Source organism: Balearica regulorum, chromosome 1 (assembly GCF_011004875.1).
Source record: "Balearica regulorum gibbericeps isolate bBalReg1 chromosome 1, bBalReg1.pri, whole genome shotgun sequence".
Classification (NCBI taxonomy): domain Eukaryota; kingdom Metazoa; phylum Chordata; class Aves; order Gruiformes; family Gruidae; genus Balearica; species Balearica regulorum.
In genome coordinates, this window is record NC_046184.1 from 125,543,457 (window position 1) to 125,557,175 (window position 13,719).

General features: G+C 35.5%; 1 protein-coding gene across 1 annotated transcript in view; it reads left to right on the forward strand.

The window, feature by feature from the left end:
- The window catches only part of CFAP47 (cilia and flagella associated protein 47), a 360,776-nt gene that overhangs the window by 282,463 nt on the left and 64,594 nt on the right, over nucleotides 1–13,719 (forward strand). Inside the window, exon 57 of the mRNA XM_075774464.1 lies at nucleotides 7,207–7,305. Within this exon, the coding sequence (XP_075630579.1) occupies nucleotides 7,207–7,305 (99 nt within the window). The remainder of the gene's footprint in view (nucleotides 1–7,206; nucleotides 7,306–13,719) is intronic.

Consider the following 13,719-nt stretch of genomic DNA (forward strand, 5'->3'; position numbering starts at 1 on the left):
GCAGTCAGGGAGCAGAAAGAACAGGCTGCTTCACAAAACAGAGTGAGACAGAAGCCAAAAGTGACAGCAAGACTGGCAGAGGCCTTTCAAACAAGGGTTGCAATCCCACAGTATCCAAACAGGAACATATCAGGTCTATGGCAATAACAAATTTCAGCCAATAGTCCGGTGACTGACAGCCAAGTCCACAGTGAGAAGGCGAGTCTGTGATCAAGCCAGAAAATCAAGTAGGCTAGGCTTGGCAAGGTGTATGGCCAGAGACAGCATACCTAGACATAGCTTGGGCAAGGACCAACAGCAGGAGCCTGAGTTTAAACGTAATTCAAGCCAGTGGGTGGAGGCCCCAGATGCTACTCACTCACGATTTAGCTGTTTTCACAGAAGTCTGACACCAGATTATACAGTTGCACTGTATCAGAGCAGATCTTGAATACAGGAGGCTATTGGCTACAGGATGGTTATTGGCTGGACAGATAAATTAGCATACATTGCTGAACTCAGGGCCCTGACCACTGATACTTTTAGTCCAAATTATCCAATTAATACTAATTGCTGCTAACTGATATACACAAATCTCATATCTACCTTGTATTTCTTCACAGTAAATTATCAGAGAGAGTCATCAACATCCTAGGTTCTTCACTGGGAAGGAAATGCTGATAAAATGTCAATTTCTTCCTTCTCAATCTTGGATCCACTTGGTATTATTTTTATATATTTCCAAAAGAATCTGTTGCTACACTTGATTTCTTGTTAGTCCCCAGGTTTAGTTCCACAATGACCCCTTTGTTTTGCTAGGTCTTTACCATATTTTGTATGATTTATTTAGGGTAATAACACAGAATTACACATCCCAAAGGTGAAGCTGAAAAATAAATAAGGCAACAGCTGGCACTTCAGCTATGTGGTCCGTCATGGTGTGACAAGTCCCTGATGCTTTGTACTGTTGACTTAATATAAAGCCCCATGGCTTGTTACTAGCAGTGACAATAACATATTCCCTTGTACTACACCTGGATGAGGTGGAAGGAAGAAAAGGTAACAAAAGGCGAATATAAAAGTACCATGAGCATACTTACCAAAAAAATCAGGAAGGCCAAAGCCCATCAGGTGTGAAGACTAACAGGGAATGAAAGTATAGACTCACAAGTAGGTGTGCTAGTTGCATAAGGAAGCTTAGGGAAAATGGAGATAATTCCATTGATGGATGGGGCGCAGGGGGAATCAACTAGTTATGGACAATGCAGAAAAGGCTGAAGTGCTCAATGGTTGGGGTTTTTTTGCCTTAGTCTTTGCAAGCAAAATTTGCTTCCAAAGTACGTACTTGGTTTAAAAGGGAGATAGGCAGCTCACAGGGGAGCAACAGGCTGTGGACTCTTCAGAGCAGCTGGATGTATTTAGATCCACAAGTCCAGATGAAATTCACAGAGTGATAAAAGAGTTGGCCAACATGATTGTGAGGTTGTGGTCTTCTATGAAAATTCATGCTGATCAGGATATGTTTCTGTTGACTGGGAAAAGGCTATGTTATTTCCTCCTTTTAAAAATGATAGAAGGACAACTTAGGGAGTGATAGGTTGATCAGCCTCACCTCAGCCCCGGTAGAATCATTGGACACATCCTTTTGTGGTCTGTGTAGCCCATGAATTGCACATCCTCTTGCAGTCCATTTCCAAGCACATGAAGGTCAAGAAGGTAATCAGGAGTAGTCAAATGGATTTGTTAAGTGCAAATCATGATTCACTAACATGATTGCCTTCTATACAGAAATGAGTGATTATGCAAATGAGAGAGGAGCAGTGGATGTAATATACCATCATTTAATAAGGCTTTTGTCACTGTTTCCTGTAGCATTCTTTGGAAGCTAAGGAAGTCTAGGCTTGATGAACAGACTGCTGAGTGGGTTGAAACTTGGCTGATCTGTTGCTCTCAAATGATAGTGACGAACATCTTGACAGTCAGCTGCTGGCTGGTAATGAGTGTAGTACCCCAGGGGTCAGCACGGGGGCCCATGTTATTCAAGACCTTTATTAACAACGTGGATGATGACAGAGAGTATAATGTAAATTAGGGAAAATGGCTGACATGATGAATGGTAGAGCTTCGGTCCAGAGGTACCTTGATAAATGGTTGGTATACCTCTTTTTTGAATTTCTCTTGTTCATCGACTCATCATCCCTGGAGCAGCTGAAGATACAGTAAACTTTTACATTGTTAGTAATGCAATTTTCCTTCTAAAATGTTAAACCTTTGTATTTTCCCCTCTCATTCCATCTACCCTTTGTACTTATCTTAGCTCAGACACTTACAGAAGCACTGTGAATTACTATGTGTGCAACCCACCCTACTTGACCAGGAAGTAACTGATTATATAATCTCTTGAAGTGTAGGTGTGTGTTACGCACGTGGTAACAAGGTTCCCATTGCACCTCATGGAGTGCAGCATGCTTTATTCTAGTGTAAAGTGCAAGCTGGTATTCTGATTTGTACAACAACAAGAGCAATTATGAGAAGCAAATTGCTTGGCTTGTTGAGCATAAATCTAGTGCTGGATAGGGCAGTTTACTACTCTGATACTGCTAAGTATTATTTGTAAAAAAGCTAATCATCTGATGTGCTATTCACAAAATAATGGAAAAGAACAGTCAAACTTATCCACAATGTAATTTCATTAGAAATTATTTATAGTGCTTAAATATTGGAACTAAAACCTAGTGAATTGTAATATTCTGAGAAACATTAGCAGAACCTGCATTGTTCAAGTATATTAGTGAAAACATAGTCATCTTTCTAACTATAGAGCATTAATTTGTCCCAGGGTGATTTTCAGTAATAGAGACAATTCAGAGGCAACCGACTTAGACAGTGAAAGACTGATGTTGAGTTTTATGCATCAGAAGTTTTCAGTCTTTTTTCTTTAAACATAAGTAGACCTGACATGATGATGATCTAAAGTTTCTGTGATCTGTGGAATTATGAAAAGTTTTCCTTGAAAAAAACAAATTGTGTACTATGATCCTTATGGAAGTAAAACCATACTTGTCCTTTAAAAGCTGTCTTGAATTTGTTGATCAGCTTAGTATGTAATATTCAAATTCAGTTGCTGCTGGTGACCTGTAAATAATGTTTGCTTGTTTTTAATCACAATAATATTATGCACACTGAGTTATGCATTCAAACTGTCTTTAGATGTGGTTGTGAATGCTATGATTTGCTCTCTGTAGGAGTATTTACTGTAATTCCTATTTCCTCTTTCCAGAGGAAGAGAATTCTAGTCTTATAAACAAAGTCGTAGAGGCATAAGTTCAGCTGAGTATTTCTCGCCCTTACATATCCTGGGAAATAATTTCCATAATGGCCTATATATTTAGTTGAACTTTCATGTTCTCAAGTTATAGTTTACCTGGAAATGAAGCAAACAGTATTTTAATATACTAACTTTGATATTGTATATACCATAGCAATGCAGATATGTTAGCCCAGTGTACAGTAAAAGCTAATTAACTTGTTCTTTTTCAACATTAAGAATGAATTTCCCATCCCACAAGGCTAATCAGTCTGGTGAGAAAGTTATCCTACTACGGGTACATTACTTCTAGTACACATCCTTTCCTATCAAGAACTGAACTTTGGTAGTTCTGAACTTGCTTTTCCACAAATTCCTCCCCCCTCCTCCCCATTCTGCCCCCCCCCCCCATTTGTTTTGCTTGTATCCATTTGTTAATGAGACGTCCAAAACTGAACATTATTTCAAGACCATTTACAGTCCTAAGTTATGGAGAAGACCATATCTCTTACCTATGCTGTGATAATCTACACTTTATTTTAGTGTGTTTTAACATGAAGAACCTATTTTTGCCCTAGGATCTTTCGCAGCAGTGCAAGAACACACGTAGGAAAGTACAAGCTAATTAAGAATGACAGTAATATTACTTCAGACATAACAATAATAACCCTCCATCTGAATTAGTTAAACTCAAACGTGTTAGTCTGAAATAGAAAGTAGTCTTAATTTATTCCTTAAAGAGAGACAGCCTAGTAATTCTTAAAACCTGTTTTTTCCTGAAAAATGTTAATCCGAAGAATAGAAATGATCCTGCCAGCAGGTAACTCATTCACAGAAAGTTTTGAATCCATCTCTGAGAACAGCACTTAAAACTGTAGGTTTAGTGATATAAACCAGTGTGTGTGTGTGTGTATATATATATATATATATAAAAGCTACTACCACTTTGAAACCTCTTAGCTGATATTTTAGCATTAAAGAAAGTTACTGGAATGCCTTCCTTTATTTAATCTTATGCTGAACTCGTCATGCTTATTGCTGGTATTATTGGAGGCCAGAGAGAGGGCAGACTGGGGAAATCGACATAGAGTAGCAAGCCAGAAGGCAGAATGAAATGTTTGATTGATCTTGATTTTTACAAATTGTGTTTCAGATCATTTGCCACTTTCTTAAGAGAATTAAAAGTGTTAACAATGAAAATAGGGCATCTCAGTTAAAGTGCACAAGCAATAAACATCAACATTTATAGATTTACTTACTGCTTTAAAGGTTACAGTTTCTTGTTTTCAAGTAACATTCCTTAGGCAGTTTCTGCCCTAGATAGATGTGAAATTATGTTTAGAATTGCATAATTCAGGAATGAAAATAGAAATTAATTTGGAATTGTCATATCTGGACCATTTCTGAAGCTGTTATTTGCCTTTCTGAAGCTTTCTCAAACCCAAGAGCATTATTCCTCAGAAATGTTTCTTTCTGTGAATTTTGACTGATATTGTAGCACAAACTGTCCTTTATTTTGGATAATTGTAGAGCAAGTAGAACTACCTACCATCTGATAATTTGTGATGAAGGGATGAAATCTCGGACCTCCTAAAACTTATGGAATTTAATAGCAATAAGTTTGCTTCCCAGGATTTAGATACATATCTGTGGCTTAAGTCTGCAGCTCTTATTCACATAATCATTCATAGCTACATTAAGAATATTCATGGGACTAATGTCTGACAGCAGGTAATTTTCCCCAATATGAGCCAATGATCAGAGCTACAGAGTGTGCAAACTCCTGTTACAGATGGTTTAGCGACCATTTGTACTAGTTCAGCTGTTTCAAGTTGAATGTTACTGCTCTTCTATAAATATAATTGTATAATTTCTCTACTATGACTTTGTGGAAGTAACTGAACTGATATAAATAATTGATACTACTGAAATCTCCAGCATAAACCAGACCCCACAGAGTTCATCTGTATAAGGATTGTCCCTAAGCATTAGTGGTTCATTAGTACCTATAATTCTTTATTTTGGTTGACATCATAGATAATTTAATTTCATGTTTTCAATGGGCCAAATGTATTTTGAAGTTACAGGAAAAAAGTGCAAAATTTGAAGGGCCATGGTCAAATAAAAGAGTAAAGCTACAGTGGTAATTAGGAATTGGATAAGGGAGGTAAACAGATTTGTCTCTGGAATCTAGTGTTATCTGTGTTATCAAACCTGGTATCTGTGGCACTGTATAAGATTGCTTTTGGGAGGGGCGTGTGCACAGTCACGTTAAAATAGCTGTCTCATATTGTTGGTTATGAAAACACCTCATTTCCAAATTAAGGTTGCATGCAGTGTAGCTTGTCCATGTCTTTTTCCATACAAAGATTTCCAAACTAGGATTGCCACTTTTTAAATGTGCCTTGCAAAATGTTTTCAAAATGTTTTCTGACCTTATTATGTAACTTTATTATGCACTCAAAGAAAGTCTGCTACTAACAGTTATTTTTCTTTCAGGCAAAATACATTGGACAGAAGTATTATTGCCTATATTTAAGTCACTGTTAGAATGAAGTAATACGAATGTGAAGAAATCTATTATTTGCAAATCAGTTTTGAATGTGGATAAGCAGTTTAGAATAAAATTGCTAACATCCCTTTGTGCTGATTGTGGCATAATTCAAACTGTGACATTAGCTACCAATTTAAAAAATAATGTGAAATGTATAAATGAAGATCTGAACTGATAAATACATTTTTGAAACATCAAAAAGCATAATCTAGTGCTCTTAATTTTATACAGTGAAATTATTTTTCAGAGGAAAAAAAAAAGTTTTCCGGGTATTAGTTAACTAGTTCTGTGAAAATTACTTTTTAGCTGAATATGTCGATGGATATAAAGAAGATATAAGTAACAGATATTTAAAACTTTGGAAAACTTTTCTAGTAGAGGAAATTTATAGTATTCTGCTCATTAGCATTACAGACAAAAAAATAGAAAAGAATTCCTTCAGAATAATTAGCATTATGGGGAAAGATTTCACAACAGCCTTGTTTCTGCCATTGCAGTATCTCAGGTCAAGGATAGCAATATAGTTGCTTTATTGATATATTAAAATAATTGGGTAGGCTTTTCTTATGCACTCATCTTTTAAAATTTGGAAAGGGCCCTTCAATTCTTCAAGTATTTCCCTATAGATTGCAAATTTCTTGGAGTTAACTGCCAGATATATTTCCTACAAGGCATTTCCTGCAAGTGTCAATTCATGTAGCAAGACACCTTTGGCTGCTTGAACAGCTCCAAAACCCATTTATAAAATTGGACTTAAACCAGTTTTTCTTATCTCATTTTTCATTTATCCACAACATTGACAGTAATCAGTGAAAACAATCAAAATAATGTCTAAATTCTCTGTCTCTGTGAAGTAACCTGTTAGTTGATCTGGTAACTTCTCATCAAGAAAACAATTCTTGTCTGCTACTGTTGCAGTACTGCTGGTCCTGAACCTGTTTCTCTCAAGCTTTCTCTTACGTGTTTCATATCACCATGAAACTTCTTGGCCATTTAATTTTTTTTTAATCTAGAAAACAGTTTCTTTTGTAACCTCTAGATGTTATTTAACTGAAAACATTTTGAATTTTGTTTTTTTTTTTCTTGGTGGTGTGTTATTTTATCTTAATTCTATTTAAGGAGATCTCCATAATGTATCTTACTTTTCTTCATCACAGTGAGAAAAATACTGAGAGAACCTTTAAGCAAAGGGGAAAAAAAAGGCCCATGTCCTTCCATTTGAGAATATATTTTTTAAAACCTCTGTCTATGAAGCTACTTTATTAGGAAAATTGTTCAATCAATTTTGACTTCTAAATTAGTTTCCCTGAATATTTATTTATTTATTTATTTATTTATTTATTTATTTATTTATTTATTTATTCAGATCAAGAGCAGTCCAGTTGTCATCTCGATGTATCATCTGCCCTATCCAAGTCCACCAGTAAGGAATCTGTTTTCCATCTTCTGCTTAAACAGCCACGAGGTATGTAATTTCTTCAGTCCTACTTTGAATTTTTTACAAGGTGTGATCTTTTATGGCCCCTGAAATCTAGAGTGTGTATAAAACTTTGTGTTTTGATGAGTGCAACTCATCAGTTGATGTGTTGAATCTGGCTCCTCATGGAAACAAGAATTAGCCTCATGTCAATGAAGTTTGTTTGTTTTACTTAAATAAGTAATATAATAATAAGAGGTGCATCCAGTAAACTCTTCTGAAGTGTGTATTTTTCATTTTTTGATGGTTATTTTATCCTCCCTCCTGCAATGATTTTCTTGGACTTTTGAAATATGATTTCTTTTATAAATAATGTCTTACCGTCAAAGCACAAATTTCATGTGGGATATCAAAGAGATGATTATGTGTAAAAGAAACAAGAGGGATGCTACCTGACCTCATAATAGGTGCTACAATGTGGTATAAAAAGGGTGAAGGAGCCCATATAGTAATGCAGTCTTGATGTATTCCTAGGAAAGACTTTGAATTAAGAGATTAAATCCAAATAAATATAGACTGTTAAGATGAGCAACACCACTATAAAAATGTTTGTGAAATATTAGGTAGAAAAGCTGCAATTGTTAAAAGTCTTAATTAAATTTAAATTGAAAAGCTTCTTAAATGTTTTTTTAGTGAGGAATTGCATGTTTTTGTATTTAGTGCAAATGAATACACTTGAAAAGTAATGTTTTAAAAATATTTAAACTATTATCAATACTTATTTTATCAATTTATCCTGTAATAAGTCACAGTTTCCTAAAACCTGAAGTACCAGACAGGAAAATCATGTAATAGCTAAGAAATTTCTTTTTAAAATATTTTTTTCCAAGTTTTCTAGTTTTTCTCCTAGGAGAAAAGAAAGAGGTAAGAAATTCCCAAAATAAATGAGTTAACCATTTATAACGGCTTTTAATTTTTACTGAATCAACAGAAAACAAAATAGGAAATAGACTTCATAATTATTTGGTTCTAGATATGCTTCTCTCTCTCTTCAGATTTGTCAGTCCTTTCAACTGTTTGGTTTTTTTTTTATTTCTTTGGGCTTTTTTTCTTTTTTCCCCCCTAAGATAGTTTTTCTGTTGCAAATTACTATTTTCTGTATTTTCCTATGTTGTTCCTGATAATTTCAAATGTGAAAATAAAATCTAGAAACTATAAACCTGAACTATCTGGAAATAATTAAACTATTTGGTTTATTTTTTTAATTAAATTTTAGATGATATTGCTGGTCACATTTGATCTGAGATAGGGTAAGAAAGGAGTGAATTACCTTTAGTGTTGTAATTATACCAAATTTTATTTATGATTTTTATATTATAGAAAGTGATTTATTTGATTTATCTAGTGCTATGGTAAAGCCTGGATTACCACAGAATTAGCATATTTTACTCATTACAAGTTTTTCATTGCTGAAGTATAGGAGATAGATAGGTAGATTTCTGTATTTACACATAATATTTAAATATTTTTCTGTATAATTTATTTTTATAGATTACTTCTCAGATATGCTTTCTAATTTCAAAACATACAGATAAATTATTCATATCTCAAATTATTTACCAAGGGAAGTAGTTTTCCCTGCTAATATCCCACACAAATATATGTGTGAGCATCCATTTCATGTTAATATAGATATCAGAATAAGCCATATAATTTTCCTTGAAGAAATGGTATCTATCTCAAATTAAAGACCTGAGTTAGAAAATTAAATGAGGGTGACTTGTTTTCAATTCCATTCAAAAATTTGCCATATAATGTGATTTTTCTGAAGATATACTTGCCACTCCCTTATTTTGTAAAGGATGTTGCAGACCTTGCTGTTCCCAGCAAGAAACTGTTTTTGTTTTCTCTCCTTGAAGCTTACTATAGCTCAACAATATTTCTGGGTGATATAGAAAGAAGACTTTAGAGGAAAAAGAAGATGTAAGAATTGATCTGGACATCATATCATTTTCTATTTGTACATTTTACACAGGCATATATAAAAGTTATAACTGTTGTCATGAGATTATATTTATTTTTTTCACAGAAGGAGTGAGGAACTGTCCAAAACAGTCTGATTCATGTACATAGTAAAACTGACAGAACAACCACTTGACAGAAATATTGGAGCAGCAGAGCAATCTTTATATATTGTACTTTCCACTACTTATTCTTTTGTATCTTGAATATTTTCATGATGTAAATCTTCTGCTCTGAGAATTCTGCAGCCTAATCTCCCTTGTTGAGAGGCCATAAGACCAGTGAATGCATGCTTTTTTTTTTTTTTAGCACCTGGTCTCACTCGCAAGTCAGGGACAGTGGAGTCATGTTAAAAATCGTTTTTATGGAAAGACTCTGTGCTTCTTTTTCCCTACACTGAACGGTAGATGAAGTGTGGATTAGATGCAGGTGTTACTGCTTTACCACTGTTCCCTATAACGAAGAAAGAATACTTTGAAAACGTGTTGGAACCAAATATTCTTCTTAGTAGGCTTGCTGGAATGTAATGGCTAGATCATTTTATGAGCAACATTTATACTTGTGGGAAAACTGTGTTTGCAGCTAATTAATAACTTGGTTTTTTCCTCACTGCCTCTAAAAACTGAAGGGAGAAATCCAGAAATAGTGAGATAGGCTGAGAATCCTGGAATAATTTTTTCATCATACTTTTACAAAAAAGAGAAAATACTAGTCATGGTGTGAAATTGTTACTCATGATGGACTATCTTTTTTCCCTGCCTTGGCTTCAGAGTAGCAACGTAAGTCTTCTGGACTGCTTGGTGCTGTTTCCCAGTAACACAGACTGCATTACTTCATCCCGTCCTAATAGTGAAGCTATGATCACATTTTGCATTCAACCTCCACGCATCGCATTTTATGGTTTAGCTGGTCTTCCAGGTGGTCAATAAGCCTGTCTGTTGTGAACAACTTGGTGTTACCTCAAACAAGAACAGGAAACGGGGCAGTTAGCTGAACCTAATTTTTTAGACATCTCTCTCCACATTTCATTTTATATTCTAAAGCTGTCATGTCACCTCTTCCATGTTCATCTCTTTTTCCTTTTTACTGAGATCTCTATGATCAGTTATTTAATTTTGCCTTCTAACTTTGTTGTAGTGTAAAATACATGTATTTATTGACTCTCACAAGCACATTAGGAAGGAAAGATAAAATATATTCCGTAAATGTATACACCGTCAGGAGACATTTTCCAAAAAGCTGCCTGCAGTGTTAAACCACTTCGATGGCAATCAGATTTGAGATGTTAAAATTCTGTGTGTGCACTTTGGAAGCATGTTAGTATTATAGTTTCATATTTTATTCAACAACATTTAAGAAAGCATTTTAGTTTACTTTTTAAATCATGTACAGTCCACTATGCTTATAGATAATTTGGCTTTTAAACTAATTTTACCTAAGAAATGGCATAAATTTTGTTCAGAGCCTCAGGCCATTTCCCTAAAATGTCAGATTTCAAGACTTAATTCTTTAATTCTACACTTATTTGCATCTGCTTTTTTCTTCCATTAATTCTGCATGTACAATCTGGTATTATTTGTGATTGCTTCCAAAGACTGAAAAACAATGAAAATAATATACTCGATTTTCCTGGTTGTCTTAGTTCCTAGGAAGACTGTCTCTTTTATAATGCTTTCATTATCACAAAATGACTTGAAGAGCTAGAAAAAAAGAGCTATGAGAAATAGTTCTCTGTTCTAGCAGACTATTTTGAAAAGATGTTGGAAAATGTTAAGCTCTCTTTCCTTTTCCATGTTTTAACTGCATTCTGTGACCATGGTTTGGTCACTCACAACAAGCAGAAATAATTTTACACTTTATAACTTACATCAGAGGTTGTATCAGAAAGTAGTCAATATTCATATAACAGATTCTGTAGGAAAGGGACATTCAAGTGATAAAAAAGACTGAACAGCCTGGTAGATATGCAATACTATCCTATTTTTATCTTCATAAATGGTTATTAATAATAAAATTAACTAGCAAAGAAAGACACACCCCCCCCCATACACTGAGACCTCACTGCAAATCAAAATGAAATAAGTTACAATAATTAGTTGATTCACTTAAAAAAAGAAGTGTTTTCCTTCTTTTCAGGGTTTCAGATTCAACATTTCCTTCTTTTTGGCACACATTTTCACAGGGAAACTGAAGGAATTAGAGTTCCATTGAAATGCTGGTGGATTCAGGTGCCAGATTTCCTTTGAGCTTCCTTAGTCTAAGTATTTTCCTGTTTTATCTATTCAAGTCTTCCTTCTTTGCAATGAACTTTTGCTACTTTTCTTTAGTTTTTATTTTCTTTCATTAATGTTATTGCCTTCCCTGCATTTTCACCTTTTGAAACTATCAAGTTTCACTTTTCTGAGCAAAACTGTTCAACAGATGTACTATTCACCTGAGTAGTTCATAAGTTGTGGTACATTAATTACTGGTGCTACACAGACTCATTCAGGAATTATGCAGCCTAGTATCAAGACAAAAGCTACCTCTGTCAGTGAGAGTGACCTCTAATGCCCATGGTGCACATGCTAGCATATGGAAGAACAAGGTTAACAATTCTTGATTTACAATTTCTTGAAAATCTTCTAGATACTGTAAATAACTGGATTTATTTGTGAGGAAGATTTTAAATTTTAATATAAAGAAATGACTGATTTACTGTGTGGTGGCCACAACAAATAATACTGAATTTGAGCACCTAATTTAGGAAAACATTTTGCAAATTATGTAAAACTAGGTAGAGGAGGTTGAATTGAACCCAGGCTGCTCTGAAACTTAAGGTTGAGGTTGTTGGTTTGAATTTTCTCTTCCCCTGCTGGCCTTGTTACTGACCAAACAGCTCTACAACATGCTGTCATGGGTACGTTAACTGTTCCAAGACTGGGTACCATTTATGCAGAAGGCTTTGCAGGTAGGTGTCAGACATCTGTCTCACTCTTCATGTCTAGGACCATGGGACTGGTAGGTTGGTTTCATCATAGGTGAAGAAGGAATGAGGACAGAAAGGAATGGAGGCAAGGAGCAGGCAGGCAGTCTTCTGAAGTCAACCATCAGTAGTTCCCACTGGTACTGTTCCTCAAGCTGCGGGTACATTCAGCTCATAGTACTGCAACTCTTCTTTCTACTCCACTGCCTCTCTTTTTTGGGAAAGGGCACAGTTTGGTAGATCAGGTTTTCCCTTTTAGTGTCCCCATTTTTTACCCTACTTCTTCTGTTCTGCTCCTGAGATGCTATTAGGGCTGGCTTCCTGGGATCCAGGATTAACTCCTGGTTCAAGTCAGTGCACAAAGGCAGGTTTAACTCCAGTTCTGCTATGTTATTATGAATATAGGACAGTGGCTGGCTGATTGCAGACTGCATCTAGATGGAGAGTTACTGGTTGTTGGATACCTAGTAGAAAAATTTATGGTCCAGGTGTCCTCAGCACCAGTCTGACAGAGAGAGGTTTACTGGGATACAATGGGCCATATCCCATTGTAGATTGGTGGAGGTCCCTTACTGATGGAGGGCCTATAGAGCTGGTGGTCTGTCAATCAGGAGCTTCATGAGAATGTTGTGATACCATCTTCACTGGAATTGTCTTTTGAGTGAGAGACCTACCTTTCCTCCACTTTTGGGTTATGATATTCCTTCCTCGCTGGATTACTTTTGGGGTAGGCATCTTTTGCTGTGCACAAAGAGACTTTGCAAACAAGATTTATGCAATTTTAGAATACACAGCTTTGTTTTATTGGCTAATACATGCAGTAGATAACTAGGACTAACACGCTGCTAGGCTAGGTATTAATATGGTCAGTATTCCCAGTGAGACACAGGATATATCTTTGCTGCCCAGGTTGTCATCAGTCATTTGGGGACAGGTCAGCCTCCACTGCTTCTTGGAATGGATTAATCCATGATGTTGCTGAGTTTCCACCTTCTGATCCTTTTTTTTTTTTTTTCCATAGAGTTTTTATAGCTTTTCATTTCAGTAGTTTCTTACTGAGCCCTTGAGCAGCTACTATCATTCTGTCTGTTTTTACATTTCTTTTCTTGTCTTGGCAGGCTTAGATATTTTCTCACACCTTACCAATTTTCTCACTAAAATCAATCCAAAGTTGTGGTGCTGTGCTGCACCTAATTAGGCTTTGCATCATAGGCAGGTGAACTGCTACTCTGAAGATTACATATGCGTTTGAAGAAATTACTGTTTATGCTCACAAAATAGCAGCCTTTTTGAACACAGCGTATGCAAGACAGAATGACTTTCTTGACCATCTTTGGACATCATTTGCCTATCTGTATGACTATTACCTTCTTTAAACATTCAGCTAGCTTTTTTCCTTGTTCTGTTATCTCTGAAGTGCCATCATGGCACTCAGAAGCTTGTACAGATATAGATTTGCTTTGTGAAGTTTTCAG